Source organism: Erpetoichthys calabaricus, chromosome 9 (assembly GCF_900747795.2).
Source record: "Erpetoichthys calabaricus chromosome 9, fErpCal1.3, whole genome shotgun sequence".
NCBI classification, from domain to species: domain Eukaryota; kingdom Metazoa; phylum Chordata; class Cladistia; order Polypteriformes; family Polypteridae; genus Erpetoichthys; species Erpetoichthys calabaricus.
The window spans coordinates 182,485,925-182,510,261 of record NC_041402.2 but is presented as its reverse complement, the minus strand read 5'-3'; the positions used below and the strand labels follow the sequence as shown (position 1 = coordinate 182,510,261).

Below are 24,337 nucleotides of genomic sequence, written 5' to 3'. Positions count from 1 at the left end.
GCAAGCTCATGAATTGTGAGGTTTAGTAAAAATCAGATTATGTTCAGTTCCACCGTTAGTAATAGAACAGAACTTTCTAATCACACAAGGATTATAGTTTGCTTTTGTAAGATGTGTATGAAGGCATCAGTTAGAATTTGAGAAGAAACCAATTTACACCTAAAAAGGAACGTGTCAACTCTGATAATTCTATTGAGATTCCATCAATTCTATCTTTTACTATTAATAACACACTGACTGATCTAATATCCTAGTGAGGATTCAACACTTATTGTCTGCTATCAACAATCTTCTTCTTTCTTTCGGCTGCTCCCGTTAGGGGTTGTCACAGCGGATCATCTTCTTCCATATCTTTCTGTCCCCTGCATCTTGCTCTGTCGCACCCATCACTTGCATGTCCTCTCTCACCAAATCCATAAACCTCCTCTTAGGCCTTCCTTTTCTCCTCTTACCTGGCAGCTCTATCCTTAATATCCTTCACCCAATATACCCAAAATCTCTCCTCTGCACATGACCAAACCAACACAATCTCACCTCTCTGACTTTATCTCCCAATCGTCCAACCTGAGCTGACCCTCTAATGTCCTCATTTCTAATCCTGTCCATCCTCGTCACACCCAGTGCAAATCTTAGCACCTTTAACTCTTCTACCTCCATCTCGGTCTCCTGCTTTCTGGTCAGTGCCACCGTCTCCAACCCATAACACAGCTGGTTTCACTACCGTCCTGTAGACCTTCCCTTCCACTCTTGCTGATACCCATCCTGTCACAAATCACTCCTGACACTCTTGACCCATTCGACCCTGACTGCACTCTCTTTTTCACTTCTCTTCCACACTCCCCGTTACTCTGTACTGTTCCCAAGTATTTAAACTCATCCGCCTTCGCCAACTCTACTCCCTGCATCCTCACCATTCCACTGACCTCCCTCTCACTTACACACATGTACTCTGTCTTGTTCCTACGGACCTTCATTCCTCTCCTCTCCAGAGTCTCCTCAATCTGCTCCCTACTATCGCTACAGATCCCAATGTCATCAGCAAACATCATAGTCCACGGGGACTCCTGTTTAATCTCGTCTGTCAACCTGTCCATCACCATTGCAAATAAAGGGCTCAGAGTCGATCCCTGATGTAATCCCACCTCCACCTTGAATGCATCCGTCACTCCTACCGCAGACCTCACCATGGTCACACTTCCCTCGTACATATCCTGTACAACTCTTACATACTTCTCTGCCACTCCCGACTTGTCTGCTTATCAACAATGCTATACAAATACTACAGCAACTCTAGACACTACTACAAAGTGGCTGCGGATGAACATGCTGCTGTTTCAAAGAAAGACATGAGTGTTTGGGGTCAGTTTGATATTTTCTGAAATTCAAAAGTCGAAACGTGAAAAAGTGGTGTGATATTTTAAAGTGTTCAGAGTCCAAGGCACAGCCCTGCTCTCAATAGGCCACAATACACCAAATCATATCATTATACTCATATTTCTACAATTCTACAATTTCACCAGCATTTAGATATTTTACTATGAGCCAAATCTGCATGTATAGATGGTAGTTAAGCAGAAGAAATAGAAATCATACAATAGCTCACAGATAGCTTTAACTACAGTTTGGACATATTCATATAATCAAGTGTAAACAGGGAACACAAAGACATTTTTATTTCAGATAAATGTCCCTATTGGAGATTGGGTATATTTTCAACATTTTCTGCAGCTAATGCAAAGTTTAGCAAACAGTTTTCAGCCGTGCTGTCAACATACACATCAGGGAGGTTCATGGGGTCAAAAGTTGAAATTTTCCAGTACCTCTACAACCTGGCCAATAAAAGTCAGGGGCGATTGTTCACCTCACTTAAAACTCCATCATCGATTCCCTTCTTAGCATTTAGTTCCAGATTTTTTTTTTACTCTAGACCAAACATTGCAGCTGGTCACTGTCTGTATGGTACACAATCTCCCTATATCTGTGTAGCCTTCCTTCGCACATATCCAAAAATGTGCATGTTAGTTTAAGGGGCGATTTCAAATTGATCCTACGAGAATGTACTGTAGGTGTGTGCCCTGTAGAACCTGGGGTGGGCTGGTGTCTGATTCAGGAATAAAAATTACCTGGTACCCAATTCTGCCTGAATAGTCTCCATCCCCTATGAACCAAAAGGTAATGCTATGTTCACATTACAAGCCTCATTGTTCAACTCCAATTTTTTGCTCAGATCAATTTGCCTATCTTGATGGTTCTAATTCATATATACAAGTGACCTGTTTTATCTAACTGTAATGTGAATGCATCTGTCCTCTGAAATAGTACGCATGCACACATTCATACATTTCTGCAAGAGACATGAACATCACCAACATAAAAAAAAAAATATCATATTTGAGAGACAACCTATGATATTAAAACCCACAAAATGGATACGCTGGTAGCTGGCGTATGCATTGCATTTTTCTCAGGAGAAAGGCAAACAGTTCGTCAGCTGTCCATGATTAGGTCGAGATGGCAAGAAAAAGCCAGATGGCAAGCTTGTGCCTTTTTCATTCCGGCACCAAGAGATGTGTGGGTAACGAGAACGTAACCAGCAATGGTGGGACTGTTACTGTTGTCACAGCTGTAGCTCTCCTTCATTGTTTTTTTTTCCCCTCATGTTGCTGGTGCTGGCTGTTGTTAATAGCATTCAGCTCGTGCATAAAAGCAGAAAAACATGAATTCCAATCTGACCGTTCTCATTCATGTTGCATTGCTATGAATCGGATACTTATCCGGTCCAGGACCACATATGAAAGCAACTCAAAGCTGATTTGTAAAGATCAGATTTCTGTGACCACACAGCCCTGAAAACATCAGATTTGTGTCACATTAAGGCAAAAAAAAAAAAAAAGGGGGGGGGGGGGTTCGAGTCACATCAGTCTGGTAAAGTGGATACAGACTAAGAACAATTTGTATTTTCCTTAAATTGGCTTTTTGGGGACTGTTTTGGAATGATGATTATTGTTTTATGTTTGTATATTTTTATGAGTTTTACAGTTAAAATCAAATTACATGCAACTGACTTTATGGCTAGTACTATTGTCAGATACTGTACATAGGAGAGGTTTGTGAAAGATTTTTAAAACTACTTCATGGGAAGGATTTTGAGGTGACACGGAAGCCTACGCTTCTTCAGTTTTTCTTTGAGTCTGCAGGCAAAAAATGAACTACTCCACTAGCTAGCTTCATGCTGTGCTCCTTTCATTGTAAAAGAACAACATAAAATGGAAGCGGTGGTCATTCGATGGACCGGTTGCCCAGAGTACAAATCTTGAAGCACCTCTTCCTTAAACCTGACAACAGACTTCCTTTAAACTTTCTAGGCGAATCAATTTGATACTCTGTTTACAATTCATACCATGTCTTTTTCAATATTTTATACTCCAATAATAATCACTAATGTAAAGGGAAACTGTACAGCCAAAATACTGCTGTTGCAAAACAAAACAGGGCAACCAATGCTCTGCAGTGGCAGTACGTGACAATGTGTGTACAAATATCAACCTCTGTGGTAAAAAAAAAATGAAGAAAAAAAAGTTCATCTTAAATATCACTGAAAGATTAGAGGTAGGCATCCTAGCAGGCTGCTCTGGAAGTCAAGCTAATATAACACCTCTTGCAAATTTAACAACTGCTGTCATAACAAAGCCTGCGCCAGAATACAGGATTGCCACCACAATAGAGGGCTGAGCAGCATAAAACCCAGATCAGTAGCCTCAAAAACACTGGATGTGTCACCAAGACTTGGCTCACTGCGGTAATCCTATTGACATATCCATTCAAGTAGGGATCTCTCAAATATCACAATTATTCCACTATACATTATAAGTTGTATAGTGCTCATGCTATTCTATACATTTAATGAGACATTGCACAATTACAATTTGCCTTTATATTCATTCTTTAAGTATATCATACGACAACGACTTGGGTATTGCAGGTTTGAATCCCACACTTGGTGGATGTTTGTGTGGTGGGCTGCCATTTGCTCTCTCTATGTCTGTCTCTCTCTTGGCATTCCAGTTTCTCTCCAGCTTCCCAAAGACATCTGTGTTAAACCAACTGCCAATTTCATTCTAGCCCAGCATGCAAGTGGTCCTGTGGTACAGTGCGGTGGTACAGTTGGTCCTGTGATGGACTGGCATCCCATACAGGTTTTTTTTTTTTTTTCTTTAAACCGCCTGATGCCCACAGCATCCAGGGTAGACTATAGCCACCCTAAACTGAATTTAGAGGTATTAAGAATGTTTTGATTTCTTTATTAGCAAAAACAAAACATGCTAAAACAAGTTTAAATGCAATGAGCACATATAGAGCGATGATTTGTCTAATGCTGCTACCTCAGCACCCCACTATGGAGTAAGATCACGGTCAAAAATACCTTGTAATAATTTACAACAAATTTACATTTCACACATGAATTATGCTTGCGCTTCTCAAAATTACGCTTTACTCGATCTACCAAAGCACTTCTTCATCTCCTCCCAAAATGACTGGTTCATAAAATGCAGTATAAGCTCCAAAATATTAAGTTATCATACATTTTAGAAGTCTTTTTCTGCCGTCTTATGTTTAAATAAACTGTTAACATGTCATTACATCATTACAGTATGTGGGCTTTGAACCAAGGTAACATCCATCCATCCATTATCCAACCTGCTATATTCTAACTACAGGGTCCCGGGGGTCTGCTGGAGCCAATCCCAGCCAACACAGGGCGCAAAGCAGGAAACAAACCCTGGGCAAAGCGGCAGCCCACCACAGGGACAAGGTTAACACCTAAGCAATATTAGTTTAAAGTTATGATGCAGTTTTTAGTGCGTTTTTGAGATGAATTTCCAAATGACTGTTTTTAAGATGCATTTCAATATTTTGTATTAATTTGGCTGTGGCAAAAGGTTGGGGGGGGGGGGGGGGGGTATGCGTTTCACTGCAAATAACGTACAGGTTGTGGACTGATTGTGTTTTATGATCTTGGGTTGATCTTGCTTAAATATGACAATTATTGTACCACTAAAACCACAGCAAATTGCCTGCACTGCTTGAATTGGTTTACTCTTTTTACTACTACTACTACTAATAATAATAATAGAACCTTGATTGATCCCTGAGGGGAAATGTGCCCTTTCATATTACTTTTGGGGGTCTTTGTGTATTTTACCAAACTATTTAATATGTTCAAGTATATCTCATATACAGCACATGAATAGTAATGCTACTACTTATTTCTTCTTTCATGTATAAAACCATCATCAGCTTCCTCTTGTCATCAAGTAAAGCATCACTTTGGGAAATCATTTACCTTCATCTTCTCTCATTATTAGAGCCATTTGGTGCATATATGTATCAATCGTTTTATCTGCAACCACCAACTAATTTAAATCACGCCCACTCCATCTTATTTGTGGTTTTCACAGTAATTCTATTTACTATTATACTGTGATAAAATGTACAATAACTTATTATTTTGGAGATACATGCCGCACTTTATGAGTCATACATTTCAGGAGGAAAATAAAGAAGTGCTTTAGCAGTTCAAGTTCATCTCCCCAAAGCAGGAAACATCATGGGATGAGGCGACAAATTCTGTGCCACCCACATCTAACTAGATAGATAAATAGAGAGATAGATAGATAGAGAGAGATAGAGAGATAGATACTTTATTAATCCCAAGGGGAAATTCACATACTCCAGCAGCAGCATACTGATACAAAAAACAATATTAAAGAGTAATAAAAATGCAGGTAAAAACAGACAATAACTTTGAATAATGTTAACGTTTGACCACCCCAAGCCCCCCATCCACCCCCCCCCCCGGGTGGAATTGAAGAGTTGCATAGTGTGGTGGAGGAACGATCTCTTCAGTCTGTCAGTGGAGCAGGACGGTGACAGCAGTCAGTCGCTGAAGCTGCTCTTCTGTCTGGAGATGACACTGTTTAGTGGATGCAGTGGATTCTCCATAATTGACAGGAGTCTGCTCAGCACCAGTCGCTTCGCCACAGATATCAAGCTGTCCAGCTCCATGCCAACAATACAGCCTGCCTTCCTCACCAGTTTGTCCAGGCGGCGTACTTTATGCTGCCTCCCCAGCACACCACCGCGTAGAAGAGGGCGCACACCACAATCGTCTGATAGAACATCTGCAGCATCTTATTGCAGATGTTGAAGGACGCTAGCTTTCTAAGGAAGTATAACCGGCTCTGTCCTTTCTTACACAGAGCATCAGTATTGGCAGTCCAGTCTAATTTATCATCCAGCTGCACACCCAGGTATTTATAGGTCTGCACCCTCTGCACACAGTCACCTATGATGATCACGGGGTCCATGAGGGGTCTGAGCATCCTAAAAACCACCACCAGCTCCTTGGTTTTGCTGGTGTTCAGGTGTAGGTGGTATGAGTCGCACCATTTAACAAAGTCCTTGATTAGGTCCTTATACTCCTCCTCCTGCCCACTCCTGATGCAGCCCACAATAGCAGTGTCGTCAGCGAACTTTTGCACGTGGCAGGACTCCAAGTTGTATTGGAAGTCTGATGTATATAGGCTGAACAGGACCAGAGAAAGTACAGTCCTCTGTGGCGCTCCTGTGTTGCTGACCACAATGTCAGATGTGCAGTTCCCGAGACGCACATACTGAGGTCTGTCTGTAAGATAGTCCACGATCCATGCCACCAGGTATGAATCTACTCCCATCTCTGTCAGCTTGTCCCTAAGGAGCAGAGGTTGGATGGTGTTGAAGGCGCTAGAGAAGTCTAGAAACATAATTCTTACAGCACCACTGCCTCTGTCCAAGTGGGAGAGGGATCAGTGTAGCATATAGATGATGGCATCCTCCACTCCCACCTTCTCCTGATATGCGAACTACAGAGGGTCGAGCATAAATAAATAAATAAATGCAAGCATAAATAACGTTCCATAGTAAGATCTGAAATCCTAAGCTCGCCTGTGTGTGTACACTACTCTCTGAGTTTTGAACCCCGCACCCTAAGCTACATCTCCGCTCCATTCCACAACCTGCAGCGAGCACCATCTGACAGTTTGTTCACCATTGAGAACTGTACTCAATTTTCGGAAGTGCAAGCACAATTCACATATGTGAAAGGTAAATTTGTCGTAAATTATTATGTTGTCTGTATGGAATTTTCATGTTCTTATTCACATCTTTAACCTAACTCTCTCCATGTACTCTGGATATAACAACCACATCCTAAAGATAAGCATGACACACAGTGATTGAAACACGTAAATCTAAACTGAAGGTGTGGCACCGTACAATGGATTGATTTATATTCCAGCGTTAAGACATGCCTTACATCCACTCTTACCAGGCTAGGCTATGGAAACTTGGAACGGGCTGTGCAGGTTCATAAAATACAAGAATGGTAAACTAGGAGAGCACAAGTGGAGCAAGGCTACTGAGGAGAAACAGTCAGAAGACTGATTAGTTACTTGAACCAACACAGCACTTATTAATTTTTATGTTATACTAGCCGTCCCCCGCGGCTCCACCTGCGTAGTAGTGAAACAGGACAAACTTTAAAAATCTATAAACAAAAAAGTATCGCTAGCTAAGCGGAGGCATGGAACACTCCAAAACACAGAGGCAGACCAACTCAAACACAGGCTGGTGCGTGAGTGAGGAGGGCCCAGGCTGGCTCCCCAATACTGACGTCACGCTTCCCCTTCCCCTCAGCCTGAAGCCTCTGTCTCTAATTAGTTCGCTTGCAGGAGTGATATATTCGCACTGTGATTCTTAGCACGATGAGAGAATGTTCAAGCAAATTCTAGAAAACAAACCCAATCTAAATCCAGTACATAGTTCTCTTGTTCACTAGCTAAACAAATGCAAGACACACTCCAAGGCTGGCGAGTGAGTGAGGAGGGTGGCGCCCCCCTTCCCGTCGGCCTGCTGCGTCTCTCTCAGATTCACACAAATAAATCGGTACCGCAAGTGAACTATGATACTAAGCGTGATGAGATAGGTTGTAAAATGAACCGGAATGTTCAAGCAAATTATAGAAAAAAATTTAAAAAAAAATAAAAAAATCTAAATCCATTAAGTAGTTCTGTGGTGAAAAGTGGACAGACAGATACATACGTTGGATTTTTTTTATTTATATATTATATAAAAAAGGAGAGAGAGAGAGAGAGAGAGAGAGAGAGAGAGAGAGAAAATGCTGTGTATAATACTAGTTTATCTGTAAAGACAAGTGTAATAAAGAAACTGAAAAGCCCATTTTACTGTTGAGTCATTATCATGCCAAGCTCTCTACTTAGTTTTAATTGTACTCTGGTTGTAACTGAGGCTATCCAGAATATGAACTCCAAAGTGATGGTTAAATGTAAGATGCAGGCATCATTCAGAAAGATACAGTTCAGCGATGGCTTTGCATGATTACTACACACTTTTTTTCTAACCACCAATGCTTAAACCTGCATGCTGAGTATTATGCAGATATGGCCTTTGAGTAGGTCTCTCTGTCAGATCTGGTGAATGTAACAACACAGGGCACAAGTCATAAATTAATGAATGCTTGGACACCCTTCAAAAAAGGCCAAACTTGTTTAAAGTCGCAAAACTGTGTAGGTGAAGCAAAATTAAAATGGAAAAAGTAGTTCGGGAGGAAAAAAGTGACCAATCAGGAAACCTCATTACATAAATTTAGAAAAACAGACATAAATCGAGGAAATAAACAGTGTGCACTGGTAGTCTTCTGGTTATTCGGCAGCAAATGATCAAAAGCTTATTGGTTGTCTAAAAAGATGCCAATAGTACAAGCCACCTTTCCACTCCTACAAACAGTAAACCTCTGCAAAAGGAACTTATTTACGGGATAGCAAGCCGACACTGGACAGTACACCCGTCACTCTCAAGATCCATCAATGCAAATCACATGTCCAATTTAAAATGCTCACTGCCACTAGGAGTCCAATGGATTGAAAAAAGTAAACAAATCACAAGGAAATATTTTAACATTAGTTTCTCTTTACCCGCTCTTCACTCTCAGCACAAAATTTATTTTAAAATTAACATGTATTTGATTTATGGAAAGCAAAACATGTCCAAATCATCCTTAGAAGACGACAACCATAAACTTTACTGCATCTTTCTTCCATTTTCTAAGACTCAGGACAGTAACGGCCAACTCATCAAGGCAAAAAAGGCACTGCAGCAGTCCCGAAAGCAGAATTAAACCATTACTTTGACCACTGTGTCTAAGATGGGGGACTTTTTTGTAAGCAGACATAATGCAAACTAAAATAATGTTTGCCAAGAACGCTGTGGCAACAATATGCACCCTCCAGCAGAGTAATTGTCAAGTTCAGTTCAGGTGACCCACTGTGGCTGCAGGTTTTTGTCCCAACCAACTTCTGCTTTTAACTGTACACAAGTTTTATGAAGTAATTCATTAATTCAGAGTTTCTGTTTTGTTGTCAATCCAAAAATTGAACTCCCTTAACCTTTTATTGAAATGCAACATGGAGTTTTTTTTTTTGTTGTTTTTATTAATTCCTGGTTTTTAACATTGCTATCATCATGATGATTTTCATTCTCCTTTCCGGGTGTTGTGTATTCAGGACTTTTTTCCTCATGAGCTTTTCATTCTAACCCTTTTTTTTAATGAGTGCCCTGTTTGTGCTGCTAGTGTGAATTCATTTTAATTGACTTGTTGTTTAAGATTTGTTCCCCTGAATTGCTTCATTTCTTTCCTTAAAAGGCACCCAAATAGAAATGCAACTGAGCCAACAGAAGACCAACTAAGTCTCGGCCTCAAACTCCAACCAATTTCACTCCAACCAGCTGCTTAATTAGGGGCTGAGTCTTGTTAATTAAACCGTTCTTTAATCCCATGGCTTGTTGCTGCTCTCATTGTGCAATAGCAGACATTTCTGAAATTGTTGATTTCCTCTTTTCTAAGAGCACTGTTCAAATGTTTTGATGACCTGAGCAGATCGAAATCCTGAGACATTCATCTTTCATTATTTTCATATATTGTGTGATGGACACTAGTTGTTTTGGCTCATTTTGTATCTCATTATTGTTTGGCTGCTAATTAATCAAAAAACAATTAAGGGGTCTACGTCTTCAAGAGCAAGTCAATTAAGAAGTTAATCAGCAGCAAAAATAGTTCATTCATTAAGAAAAGGGTTAGAATGAAAACCTGCAGCCACGGTGGTCCTCCAGGACCGTAGTTGATGACACCTGCTCTAGAGGGTGTGGCACTAAACTAGCAGCAAGCCTTCGAACAGTCAATAAGTGCACGGACATGCACTTTGATACCCTGGTTATTCACAGATACACAATTTCTAAAATGCCATGTAAACCCTTATGCTTACAGAAATTGAGTTATTGGCCTCAGAGAAACCTGGTTAACAGAGGTATATTTCTCCTAATATAATCCAATTATTTGGCCATGTAAACCTTAACTGGGTTACTGTTAAGGATTTTGTAATTTTCACATGTCCGTTGCACTTTGACAGCCTGCACATGTATTTTCCACACGTTTTCAGCAGCCATGGGTAGAAGCATCCACAAAATACATTTCCAGAGGCAAATGTTCAGGTGATTGCACCTTTTCTTTTCCTGGATGAAATAATTGGTCTCAATATTTAGAAAATAGCCAAATTTATGCTGTTGGGCTGAATGAACAGTGCTAAACTTGAGATGTCAAGAGCAGTATAATATGTTAAAAGTAATGCATGTTATGTAGTCCAATTACTTTTTAAAGTAACAACCTTACACAATACTTGTAGTCATATGAAAAAGTTTGGGAACCCCTCTCAGCCTGCATAATAATTGACTCTACTTTCAACAAAAAAAGATAACAGTGGTATGTCTTTCATTTCCTAGGAACATCTGAGTACCGGGGTGTTTTCCGATGAAAGATTTTTAGTGAAGCAGTATTTAGTTGTATGAAATTAAATCAAATGTGAAAAACTAGCTGTGTAAAAATGTGGGTCCCCTTGTCATTTTGCTGATTTGAATGCCTGTCACTGCTCAATGCTGATTACTTGCAACACCAAATTGGTTGGATGAGCTCGTTAAGCCTTGAACTTCACAGACAGGTGTGTCCAATCATGAGATATAAAGGGATTCAAGGTGGTCAATGGCAAGTTGTGCTTCCCTTTGACTCTCCTCTGAAGAGTGACAGACAGCATGGGATCCTCAAAGCAACTCTCAAAATATCTCAAAAAACAAAGATTGTTCAGTCTCATGGTTTAGGGGAAGGCTACAAAAAGCTATCTCAGAGGTTTAAACTGTCAGTTTCAGTGAATCTGAGAAGTGCAAATTCAGTCCTGGGGAACCACAGTGGCCACAAGTTTTTCTTACCGGCCAATTTTTTAATTAGAAGCCAATTACTGTTGCTGATGCAGTTAAGGGTCAAAGGTATTTGTGTGTTTCATTTTAAGGCCGTCATACTACACGACTACTACAGGGATTTTCAGTTGCAAGATTCATTAACATAAATTGGCAAGCTCAGGGCAGTTGCGGCACACTCTTGTGACTATCAGTCATGCAGTCTGACAACCCCATCGACCAAGTCCAACCAGTCTGAGACTAGCCCCAACGAAATCAAACAGGTTTAAGTTATAGGGATAGACTCGGTGTGTGCACTAGAGCTGACAGCCAGTGAGTATTCATCCGGGAAGTACAATTCATATGATGCCCCTATGAGAAATAAGGAACATTGGTGTTTTGGATCTCATAAACAGTGTCTGATGCTGCATGTGTTATGTGCCACAACAAAATGAGAGAGAAAAAAAAGCAAAAAGACAAAAAGATTTTAGGTGAACTTGGCATACCTGTAAACCCTTCTAATACTATCAGAGTGTAACACCAGGGGTGCTCAATCACAGTCCTGGAGGGCCACCATAGCTGCAAGTTTTCCTTCCACCTAGTTTCCTAATTTGAAGACAGTCTTTGCTGATAATGAAACTTGGTATTTAACCATTTGGCTTGTTAGTGTTTTTATTCATCTCAGAGAAATTGTAATTGCACTGTAGAGTTTCCTTCCCTGAGAAAACTACCTATGTGTTTTGTGGACCAGAACAGATTTAAACAGTCCTTCCAATTCTCCTCTCATTTACATCTAAACATTTTTTTAACACAGATACTTCTAGGTGCATATGCACAGATTTAAAAGGAAGCATGTTAGCTGGAGAGGATCAGGTTTATTGATTATTTGCATTTCATTATTGACTAAATGTCTGGTTAAGAAAACAAGCAACAATTAAAACTAATATGCAGCTGCTAAAAAACAAAAAAGGCAATTAAGGATTCCAAATTGTTACAGACAAAGATAACTAAAATTAAACCCAACAAAAGTATTGGTTTAGTAGTAAATAAATGGATTCTAATTAAGAAATTGATTGAAATGAAAATATGCAGTCACTGTGGACCTCCAGATCTGTAAATGAGGACCTCTGATCTACAATGTAACTAAAATTGGCCTTTGATGAATGAAAGTGCTAACAAAGCACACAATTAAATACCAAGTTGCATTATCAGCAAGGTCCAAGTTCTAGTTAGGAATCTGGCTGGAAGGAAAACCTGCAGGTACTGCAGCCCTCCAGGACCGTGGTTGAGGACCCCTCTGTCACGCTGTGCTGGAAAGGCATTATGCAGTAGTCTAATCTGACATACCCTGCTATTTCTAGTCAAGTAAATTGACATGCTCAGGCGATGAGATCAGCCACTATAGCCATCAAGTTTCATATCCCCTCCAACTAGAAATTACATGATGTGCCACTAGCATCAGTGAACTCACTTGTTAAGATCCACAATCCTTTATCCCCATAATCTCCTTGGCATTAACCCCGAGCATCGCTTGGGCTCAGAATTCTATGTAAAAATGGCCAATCCCAAGTAGGAATCAGGTTAACATATTTTGATGAGATATGGAGTGTTAAGCCAGAATAACGCTTTGGACTGTACTCTGCTGCCATCATGCCAATAGCATTAGTGCAAAAAAAAAAAAAAAAAATTAATGAATTTGTCTATGCGTTTGCCACTCTATGGCAGGGTGGGCAAATTCAGTCCTGGAGGGCCGCAGTGGCTGCAGGTTTTTGCTCCAGCCCAATTGCTTAATAAGAAGCTCTTATTGCTCAAGTAACACTTCAGCTTCACTTTAGTTGTCTCACTCGTTAAGATTTTGAACCCTTATTGCTTATTTTAGTCTTAAACAGCTGTATTCTTGGTTTTTAATTGCTCCTAATTAGCAATACCACGCAAATGACAAAAGAGATCAGCATTTCTCCATTTAGCTTGTTACCATTTACACCTGTGTGTATTTATCACACACTATTTGGTTTAATTAAATACTTGGAAGGAAAGTGAAGAGAAAAAAGTGAAGCACTGAGAATTACTCATCTGTTTTAGACTTCAAATCATTTGGATGATATCCTTAGAAAGGAAAATAAATCTAGGATATGAGAATGACCTGACATGGCAGATTTAAAGCACTAGCAAGCCATGCAATTAAATAATTGACAAGGATTGTTTTTTAATTAAGCAACTGGGTTGGAACAAAAACCTGCAACCACTGCGGCCCTCCAGGACTGAATCTGCCCACCCCTGCTCTACGGTAACAATTTTCATGAGTGGGGTGGCGCCTTCAACATAAAAACAAAAAAACATATAAATGAAAAGTAGTAAAGCCAGTTTTTGAACAAATTAAAACTAAACCGTTAGCTGAATCAGGTGATAGCGATAATAATGTGAGATAGTCATTAGACATTGAAACTTATACATACGGCACTGTACAACTGCACCACCATGATATGCCAAGCAAATTCTGTCCCGCAAAGGTACACGGTCATGTAAGTAGCTTTGTGACTAAAAAGATAAAATGACTGATCAAGCAGAAGAACAAGACTGACATTAGCCCCCAATACACTGGTCATAATGCAGAAACTGCCAGTGTTAGTGTCAAGGGAAATGTGGAAGTCACTAAGCCATGGAAGCCAACAATAACACAATGGGCGCATCAATCGTGCAGATCAGGCATTGACACTTTAACCTCACACTCAAGCAACAGAAAAAACACAAGAGTAGTGAGCAAATCAGCTTCTACTGTGCCAGCTGCGCACCTGAAAGAAAACAAATTAAAGTAACGATGACATGCAGATAATAAGGGAGCCAGCAGTTCAGCACCTTACTTAGTCCCATTCACACATTGAAGAGGGAAAGTGAAAGAGTGAAAATTACTAATCTGCTCTGGGCCACAAATCATTTGGATGAGACTCCCAGAAAGGAAAAATCTAAAATGTAAAGAATGCACCCGATATGGGGGGCCATAAAATTAGATAAGAAGTGGAGTTATCAGCAAAGACTGACTTCCAATTAAGGAACTAAACTGGTACAAAAACCTGCAGCCACTGTAAGCCTTCCAGGACAGAATATGGGAAGCCCTGGCCTAAATGAAGACTAAACCGTAGCTCAACTCAAGCGATGAAAATATGTGCATAGAATACAAGAAACCAAATGTCAGCTTGTAGGGGCTGTTAGACAAATATCAAAAGTCACTAGCTGAAAGGTTTCTCCCGTGCAATTTCATCACTTCCTTAGTCTCATACAGATACCACCACATCAGCAAATAACACAGACTTGATTTGAGATCACAACAGCCACTTACCATGCTCGACGAAAACATTGCAATGTTGGGCTCCATGCCGGGACGAGTCCTTCTTTGTAGATTTGATAAAGTGAAGAGCTGGCAAGCTTGGCCTCCGCTGGTCCCCGAGAACTTTTCCTGGCTGCTGCCCCATAAAGACTGGGTGCCAAATCAACACCAAGGACCACAACAATCCAAGAATCCAAGAGGGAGGTGGGTGAGGGGAGGAAAGGGAGAAGGGGTTGGCAGAATAGCCCCCGCCGTGTAGCGTTTCTCTCCTTCTTTCTTATTCAGACAGAACTCTGAAAGCACAGTTCAGAAGCGAAGAGCAAGAGAAGCACCATAAGTGACCCTGAAACAGGCCATGTAAAGCAGCACTCCCAAAAAAGTGTCTCTTATTTATTATTATTTTTTTTAAAGTGTTCAGTTTGTCAGTCCACATATATCGCTCACTGCCTCACCTGGGTAGCAACGGGTCTTCTCTTGGCACACAATGCAGGAGAAGCACCTCTTATTTCTTGGGACATTCATTGAGAGAAGGAAAATTACATTCAAGACAACAAACTTGAAGGACTCTGTCTGGATCCTGATGACACAATCTTTAAAGATCCAATTCTAACTCCAAAGTATGTGGAATGTACCCCAACAGCCCTTTGAAGAATGAACACAACTTTGCCCACCTGTTAAACTTAACATAAGTTTTAGACAGACGGGGTAACTGCTTGCGGGAAAACTGAAGCACTCTAATGGTACGAAAAGTAAAACTTAGTTAAGTGTGACTTTAGTAAGATTATTTGGAGGGACCAGTAGTTTAGGCCCTTATTTGTTCAAAAGGTTAATTAAATATACAATCATGGCACACATAATAAATAAAATTTACAAGGCCACATTTATAAATAAGCAGTATGGCCTACAAATTAATAGAATGGTCCGCACACAGTGTAAGGATACGTTCTTCAGCTCAGATAAATTATTTTACAGATGCGTGGTGTTGCGATTGACGGACAAACATTCTCTGAAGATGCAGAAGTAGCACATACTGTCACAGCTGCCCAGCGGACTTTGGCTCTGACATATTACTGGAATACCACTAGCCTGTCAGCATCTGACTTCCCCTTTCACATTAACGGGACTCACTTAAGCGGTGTCAAACTGAATCAGAGTTACAGAACAGCGTAGGATTTAGCAGTTAAGCCAAAAAGTGCCTCGTCCAAACTGGCAGCCTGGTTACTGAACTACAGGCACACAAAAAAAGATCTGAACCCTGGGATACACACTGTTTTGCATGTGGTTTCATATATTAAGGGCAGTCATGTAGGACACCCAATTCAAATGTCAGTTTTAAAAAGAAAAAAAAATTCACTTGCCTACCACAACCACATACTACAAACCCTACAAATATCTGATAGAGCTGTGTGTGAATCGAATACTCAATGGCCTAGGAAACAACCTCTGTCACAAAAGCTTCAGATGCACAGTTCAACAATACTGGGGAGCAAAGGCTTACACATGAAGGCCAAACCTTGAAACCAATTCTGTTCACTCACTGGTTGTGGTCACATATTTCCCTCTATTCAATCCCACTGCTACCACCACTTCAGCTGTGGAAAACAGCTAGAGAGCTCCATTACAGGCACAGTAGCTTTGGATATGTAAATTAACACCTCTAAACTGTACTATAAGTTAAGTAGTATCCTGAAATAGTACTATCCTGGAATCACAGAGCAGGAAGGATTTCAGTGGTGTAGTTCTTACTTTCTGTCACATTATCTTTCACTTCAACCTATTAGATTTTGTCACTAACAATGTGCAACCATTACTTTTGACCTCACAGGGCAGATGTACTCTAATTGTTCCTATCACATTAACGTGAAAAGCCCATAGTGTATTCAACACGTGTCAAGGAGAACCTGCACATAGTGTCTTAACTTTTTTCCTTATTTATTACATGAGGGTTGGTAAACGCTTAAAGGGAGCGAGGCATTACCCCAGCTTCAAAACGGTTGCCTTATAACAGTGTGTGTCAAGATAAAAAGCAATCAGCCTCGGTTCTGGTTGAGAGAATCATCAGGTAAAGACCACACTTTAACGCCTATAAAGTTAAACAACGAGAATCAACAAGTATCGCTAAACAAGTCTGCCCTGCCGCCAAGCCTACCTCGAAAGGGCTGCACAATCACGACAGAGAAGCCGCCAACAGGGGGTCGTATCGCGATACAAGCGGAAGTGTTTCTACACCCCGACAACAAACTTCTTTACCCGAAAGCTATGGGAAGGGCTATACGGTTAAGGCAGAAAGCCGCGACGAGCCTCCCCACCGACCAGCACTTGCCAGGGACCATGAGCGAGGCGGAAAGCAGTGCCTACACGCCGGCGACGTTTAGAAGCCGGTACCTTTTTAAGGAGACATTAAATGGGCACCGTGTCGGGTGTGTTTACTGACCCAGCCTTCAAGTTGAACATTTAAAAAAAGCAACATACAGTTCCTCTAAAATGAAGTCCCAATGTTTGTCTCGCAACAGCAGCATCAGTCAGTCAAGTTGCACCCGTTTGCTTCTCATGTGGCCTCCGTCGTATGCGCTCTTTCCAAAGCCGCTCAGCCGACCGCTCGCACGGCTTCGGTGCTCGCGACAGTCCACCAGAATCCTCACCGAGCTTCTCCCCCACCGGCCACTCTCCCGGACACGGCCTCTCTTTACACCCCGGGGACCCGGGACACCCTTTCCGCCGACTCGGGCCGGAGCGGTCGGGCTTACTCTGGGCGCGACACGCACCTCCGTGATGCGGCCTGTGTTTATATATCTTCACCGTTCCCGGGGCTAGTAGAAGAGACCTGTTTTCCTTCTCTTCCTTTTCGCTGCAGCTCCACTGGAGAAGTAGGATTTAAATCTCAGCCCCCAATCCGCGTAGTCGTCGCCATCATTCAATACGCTAGTGGGGGCGTTCACATTGCGTCGGAGGCAGGCTCAGGCAAGCGCAAGCACGCGCACGTACATACGTATTCGAGGTGGGTTTTTTATCTTCCGTAAGTGTAGCACGCACGAGCCCGCCGAGCCAAATAACCTTCGCGAGCACCAATGTGGGCGAGAGCGCGCTTCAATCTCTGCAGTGAAATGACAGACACGTACGGAAGCGCACAGTATTATCTTGTATAACAGGTTATGGATGCTATCCAGTGACCTGAAACGAAGACAGGACTCCTTCGGTACTGTGTCCCTTCGGAGAATCCTTGAGTTCTGCTGGTTCGACTTTGTGTTGCTCACGGAGTCCCAAATAAGGCAAATTAACTGCATTGTGAGGGAGCATCAGTTACGGCACTACGGCTATGTGTCTCGTTTCCCTGAAGGTGATCCGGACCCAAGCTGCTGGAGCAAGCCAAGGGGACGTCAACGTAACACCTGGCTGCGGCAAATAGACGGTCATTTCCAGGGGTTGGGACTGGACTATATGTCTGCCTTGGGGAGGGGGTTGCACACCAGGACCCTGAACTGTTTCCTCATGTGGTGGGAGCGGCAATGTGCTGTACCAGTGCAGGCTCCCCATCCTGCCCTTAACTGACCTGTCCCACTCTGTAGGTATCACTGGCTCATCTTTAGCCTGGTTTTCATCCTATATAACTGACAGGAGTTTCTCAGTCCCGGTGGGTGAGTTCATATCAGTCAGTGCATCGCTCTTTTGTGGGGTGCCTCAGGGTTCAGTCCTTCTGTCTGACACAGACAGGTGGAGACACAAGTATTGCACAGGACACATCTTTATTCACGTAGGGATGCGCTTTTCTTCGCTCCCCACGAGAGGAGCACACTATCAACAGAAAAGCACAGTCCTTTCATCTCCAGTCCTCCTCAGTAGTGGCGACTGGCCTCTTTTATAGGACAGGACTCTAGGTGTCCAACGACCTTCTTCTAGCAGCACTTGTGTGTGTGGCGGAAGTGCTGGGCCCAGTAAACATCCAAGCGCCCCCTAGTGGTGGCCACAGGCCCCAGCAGGGTTGAGCTTCCATGCTCCAAACCCGTGGCGGCTGCCTTTTATTGGTCCAGGGGAGATATTGTCCTGAAAAAGCTCTCTCCCCCGGTCCATCCATTGTCCTTGGGTCCACCCATTTTGTCATTACTGTATATATGCTACTGTTAGCTCATATTATTAATTCTTTTAAGGATATTTCTTATCATTCTTATCCTGATGACATCCCGTTCTATTGTTCTTTTAAGAGCCAACAACTACAGTATACAAATTTGCATTTCTTGTTGATTGTCTGATGGAGATTAATAAATGGCTTTTAACCAACCAGTTAAAGCTAAGCTCTCAGAAAACTGAGCTTCTAATTTTGCCCCTCCTGACCTACTGTATACACAGCAATTATCCCAAAGCTTTTGTCACTTTCTAGCTTCTCTCAGGTCTCCCTATGCAACTTAGGTGTTTGTTTTTGCTCAGTCCCTGAATTTTGATGCCCTTGTGAGGTCCCTGAGTCGCCCCTGCTTATTTCACTTGAGAATTTTATCCAAGTTAAAGACTGTTGTTTCTAAGGCCGAGATGGATATGCTTATTCATTTTTTTGTATTTTTCTGTAACTCTCTTTTTACCTTTGTAAGTAAATTTGGTGTATCTCGCCTTCAGACCACTCAAAATGCCGCAGCTGAGATTTTAACACACTCCCATAAGTGGACTCACATTTTTCCTATTTTATTCTCTTTGTATTGGCTTCCAGTAGAATTCAGTAGTACTAGGGTGTTGTACAGTGTTAGCACTTGTGGATAAAAATCAGAGAATTTTACTTTTTTCATTCATGAGTGATATTTTTCTGAACTCTGCTGCTTACACACGAATTGTACTGAGCCTTTTGACCAATAATGCCGCCCCTAAAAATGTACCGCCCGGGGCGGACCGCCCCTAGCTACGCCACTGCTGTGTGTGTATATTTATTTATTTATTTAAAGAGCTTCTGTAGTGAGAAGTCAAGCAAAATGACCCCTTTTATTGGCTAACTAAAAAGAACACAATATGCAAGTTTTTCAAGGCAACTCAGGCCCCTTCTTCAGGCAAGAGAATTCAGGATACATTATAAAATTCTCAAACTCACTTACAGAGCCCTGCAAGGTCAGACTCCTCAATACATTGTGGATCTCCTGTATCGTTACACCATTAGTGGAGCCCTAAGATCCACTCAACAAGGCCCTCGCTCCAGGTGGAAGATGTGTGGGGGTCGAGCATTTCAATCTGTTGTTCCCAGACTGCACGGAGATTGGTGCAATCGGTTGAACAGTGTGGAATACTGGGGGCGCTCCAGCCGCCCCCAACCCCAACACAGACAAGCAGAGACATAAGTATTGCGCTGCACACGTCTTTATTCACATGGGGAAGCGCTTTTCTTCGCTCCCCATGACAGCACAATATCAACAACAAAGCACAGTCCTTTCATTTAGAGTCCTCCTCAGTAGCTTTGTTCTTCTTCCTCCCGAAGAATTGAGTAATAGCGACAGGCCCCTTTTATAGGACCACCTGGAAGGACTCCATGTGCCCAATGACCTTCTTCTGGCAACACTTTTGTGTGTGGCGGAAATGCTGGGGGGGGCAGCACGGTGGCGCAGTGGGTAGCGCTGCTGCCTCACAGTTGGGAGACCTGGGGACCTGGGTTCACTTCCCGGGTCCTCCCTGCGTGGAGTTTGCATGTTCTCCCCGTGTCTGCGTGGGTTTCCTCCGGGCGCTCTGGTTTCCTCCCACAGTCCAAAGACATGCAGGTTAGGTGGATTGGCGATTCTAAATTGTCCCTAGTGTGTGCTTGGTGTGTTTGTGTGTGCCCTGCCCAGGATTGGTTCCTGCCTTGTGCCCTGTGTTGGCTGGGATTGGCTCCAGCAGACCCCCGTGACCCTGTGTTCGGATTCAGCGGGTTCGATAATGGATGGATGGATGGAAATGCTGGGCCCAGTAAATGTCTAGGTGCCCCCTGGTGGTGGCCACAGACCCCAGCAGGGTTGAGCTTCCATGCTCCACACCCGTGGCCCACCTGCAAGCCAAGGGGGCTGCCTTCTATTGGTCCAGGGGAGATATTGTCCTAAAAAAGCTCTCTCCCCCAGTCCATCCATTGTTGAAGCGTCCCGGCCATCCGCCACAACAGTTTCAAGCTGCACAACTTTTTCGACAAGTTTTTGGGTATTTTTTATTAGTATATTTTTACTTTATTCTATTTATACTATAACTTCTTTGTTCTTTTATTTTATTGTGTAGCACTCTGTGACACCTGTCTGAGAAAAACGCTTTATAAATAAATTGTACTTACCTACTTACTGTGAATAGTGATGCTGTACAAAGTGCGGCGTGCCATCGATAACTTTCCATCGTCTAAGCTACTAACCAACTTGTAGAGATGGCATCAGTGCTTGTGGTCAACCAATCAGCACAATTCATCACCTGAGCCCAACCCACGATAGTTCCTTGTTGAACGAAAAGTACCAACCCTGGTGTAGGAGCTAAAAAAAGTACCAAGAACGTCAAATGGCCCAAGTCTCTGTGGTGGGAATGCTACAAGAGTTCATGAGCTTCTTAAAAGTCCCTGGTTCCTGAAAAAAGTTCCTTCCCATATTAATGCCCATATTGGAATGGGATGTCCAACAAGCTCATATAGGTGTGGGGGTCAGGTGTCCAGCAAATAAATGAAAAAGAAAGAAAATTGACTTGTCTGTCATAATCACAGTGTGGCAATATACAGACATATTGGTGTTGGTGTTGCTGGAGGAAAAGCGACTATAACTGCAAAAAGGGCCAACTTCATGTTAATGCCCATATTGGAATGGGATGTCCAACAAGCTCATATAGGTGTGGTGGTCAGGTGTCCACAAACGTTTTGGCCATATAATATGTACTGGAGTGTTTTTTTCAGGTTCAGCATCGCTGAGCAAGTGGTATGGAAACAGGTGTAAGGAGAATTAGATAAGATGAAGTTCCCGATTTTATGATGGTGCCAGAGAATAGTGACATGTTACATGTTGGTTGGACATGCAGGTAAGAATGGCACTTTACTTGGATTATCTTGCAGGAAAGATAGATAGACCTTTATTTGTACCCGAGGGAATTTGGCTTTTTACAGAAGCTCTTGTATGTCTTTAGCCTGAGGTGCCTCGAAAAGCTTGCATATTGTAATCTTTCTAGTTATCTAAGAAAAGGTGTCATTTTGCTGCACTTCTCACTACAGAAGCTCTTTAAATAAATAAATATACACACACAGCAGTGGCGTAGCTAGGGGCGGTCCGCCCCGGGCGGCACATTTTTAGGGGCGGTATTATTGGTCAAAAGGCTCAGTACAATTCGTGTGTAAGCAGCAGGGTTCAGAAAAATATCACTCATGAATGAAAAAAGTAAGATTCTCTGATTTTTATCCACAAATACTTCAAAAATAATTTTCAGACTGTCCTGTGACGGCATCAGACACAGCAGTTGAAATTTATGAGGCAATAACAAAAATAAAAATAAACATTACACCGATAATAATTTCTAGGAAGATAAACAACTAATTTACAATTTATAATTTTGTTTTGTTATCAATCTGAATGCATTCTTGCTTGTCCCCACCTATCACTTGTACACTACACTAGTTCTGGTTTTCGCAGCATGATTATATTAAACTCATAATTAGAACACAGCTTATCAGTGCGTCTATACTATATTGTTGTCTAGTTGATGCTTATAAATAATTATATGTGAAAAATTATTGCTGTTTCTCCATATATGAATAAATCTATGCAAAATGTATCTTAATTTTTCTCTATACATCATTTTAATTTCCTATTTAAATAGGTTAACATATTCAGACACACACACACTATGGTCTGAAAACACATCAGAATGACTAAAAAGCAAATAAATGAAAAAGAAAGAAAACTTCTGACTTGTCTGTCACAGTCACAGTGTGCAATATACAGACATACTGGTGTTGGTGTAAAAGGAGCCCCCGTAGTGTTTCTTGATACACATCTGCTGAATAATTTGTTATCTGAAAGTCCCCAGTGTTAGTGGTTCATGGAGCGGATGTGCATTATTGTTCATAATGGCACTCGGTTTTGTTTTAATTCTCTCCTTCGCTACGACCTCTAGGCCATCCAGAGTGCATCCCATAACTGAGCCTTCCCTTTTCATTAGCTTGTTGATTCGGTGGCCCTCTCTTGAAGTGATATTACCAGCCCAGCACACCATAGCACAGAAAATCGCCCTGGTCATCACAGAGTTGTAGAAGATGTAACGGATGTTACTTCCCACTTTAATGGAATGCAGGAAAAAGAGCCTGCTCTGCCCTTTCTTCTATAGTTCCTCTGTGTTCCGAGACCAGTCCAACCTATCATTAATGAGGACCCCCAAGTACTTATAGGAGTAGACCACCTCTGCATACACTCCCTGAATAGTGAAAGTCAATAACCAGTTCCTTGGTTTTGCTGATGTGAAGTTGCAGACAAGTCTTTCTGAACCAAAAAGCAAAGATCTCCCCCTGACTCTTCTCCTCTGTCTCATCCCCCTTATCGACACACTCCATAAGTGCAGAATCATCAGAGACTTTCTGCAGGCGACATGACCTGCTCTTATATCTGTAGCCAGAGCTGTACAGATTGAAGAGAGAAGGAGACAGGTCTGTTCATTGTGGTGCTCCAGCGTTGCTCACACAGTCTCAAAAAATTTGCTCTGTCCAACAGTCCATTATCCAGGACACCACCATAGGCACATCTACTCGCATATCTCTGAGTTTACCACTTAACAGGAGTGGCTGGATGGTACTGAAGGCAGTGGAGACATCAAGAAACATAATCCTCACAGTGCTGCCAGCTCTCTCCGGCTTTGTGGAACAGATGGATAATTGCCTGATAGACAAACTTCAGACAGTCCAGGTTGTCTACCACAAGACGACTCGTACAGTTCAGGACCAATCTCTCAAAGGTCTTCATGATATGAGACGTACGAGCCACTGGTCTGTAGTCATCAGGTGAAGAGGTACTTGCCTTCTTTGGAACAAGAACATTGCAGGATGTTTTCCACAGCAGCATCACTTTCTGGAACCTTAGGGACAAACTGAATGGATGACAGAGGACACCACAAAGTTGGTCCACACAGGCCTTAAGAACTCTTTTTTTGTGTGTAGCTTTTTCAGTTGTCTCTCCTTACTTGATCTTCAGTTATGGAAAGCCCATACCGATTTTCAGAGGTGGACTCATCACTGGTCATTCCACTCAATATGATTGGAGTTGTTGATTTAGTAGGGATGGGTGTCAGGAGACAGGTCCCTGGGAGAAGGTGGCAGTTGGAGTCAAAATGCATTAAATAGGACCTCGAGTTGAGTTAATGTTATTCCAAGGTCCTCCATTTTCACCCACACCAAGAAAGATTGGCCTATTAGTTTATCTAATGACGGTGTGAAAGTTTGTGGGGGTCTCTATGAGTGTGCCCTGCCGCCCTGTCCAGGATAAAATGTAGCTTCCTGTGCCTCCATCACAAAAATGATGGATGGTAATTAATTAAACAGTGTCTAATTTTATTATTAGGGACAACTTTGCTTGCATAATTGACCACTTTATTTGTCACCACATCTCAATGGAGGTTATGATCAAGTAGAGCAATCTTTACCACTTAATGGTTGCTGTATTGTATGTAAATGTTCTGTACAGGGACAGGGGATCGGACATTTGTCGCATTGGACCCACTACA

At 42.1% G+C, this 24,337-nt stretch overlaps 1 protein-coding gene across 1 annotated transcript in view; it reads right to left on the bottom strand.

Moving 5' to 3' along the window:
• The window catches only part of abl1 (c-abl oncogene 1, non-receptor tyrosine kinase), a 145,440-nt gene extending 128,969 nt beyond the window's left edge, over nucleotides 1-16,471 (bottom strand). Inside the window, exon 1 of the mRNA XM_028808550.2 lies at nucleotides 14,678-16,471. Coding sequence (XP_028664383.1) covers nucleotides 14,678-14,810 — 133 coding nt within the window. The 5' untranslated portion in view covers nucleotides 14,811-16,471. The remainder of the gene's footprint in view (nucleotides 1-14,677) is intronic.
• Between the last annotated feature and the right edge of the window lie 7,866 nt (nucleotides 16,472-24,337).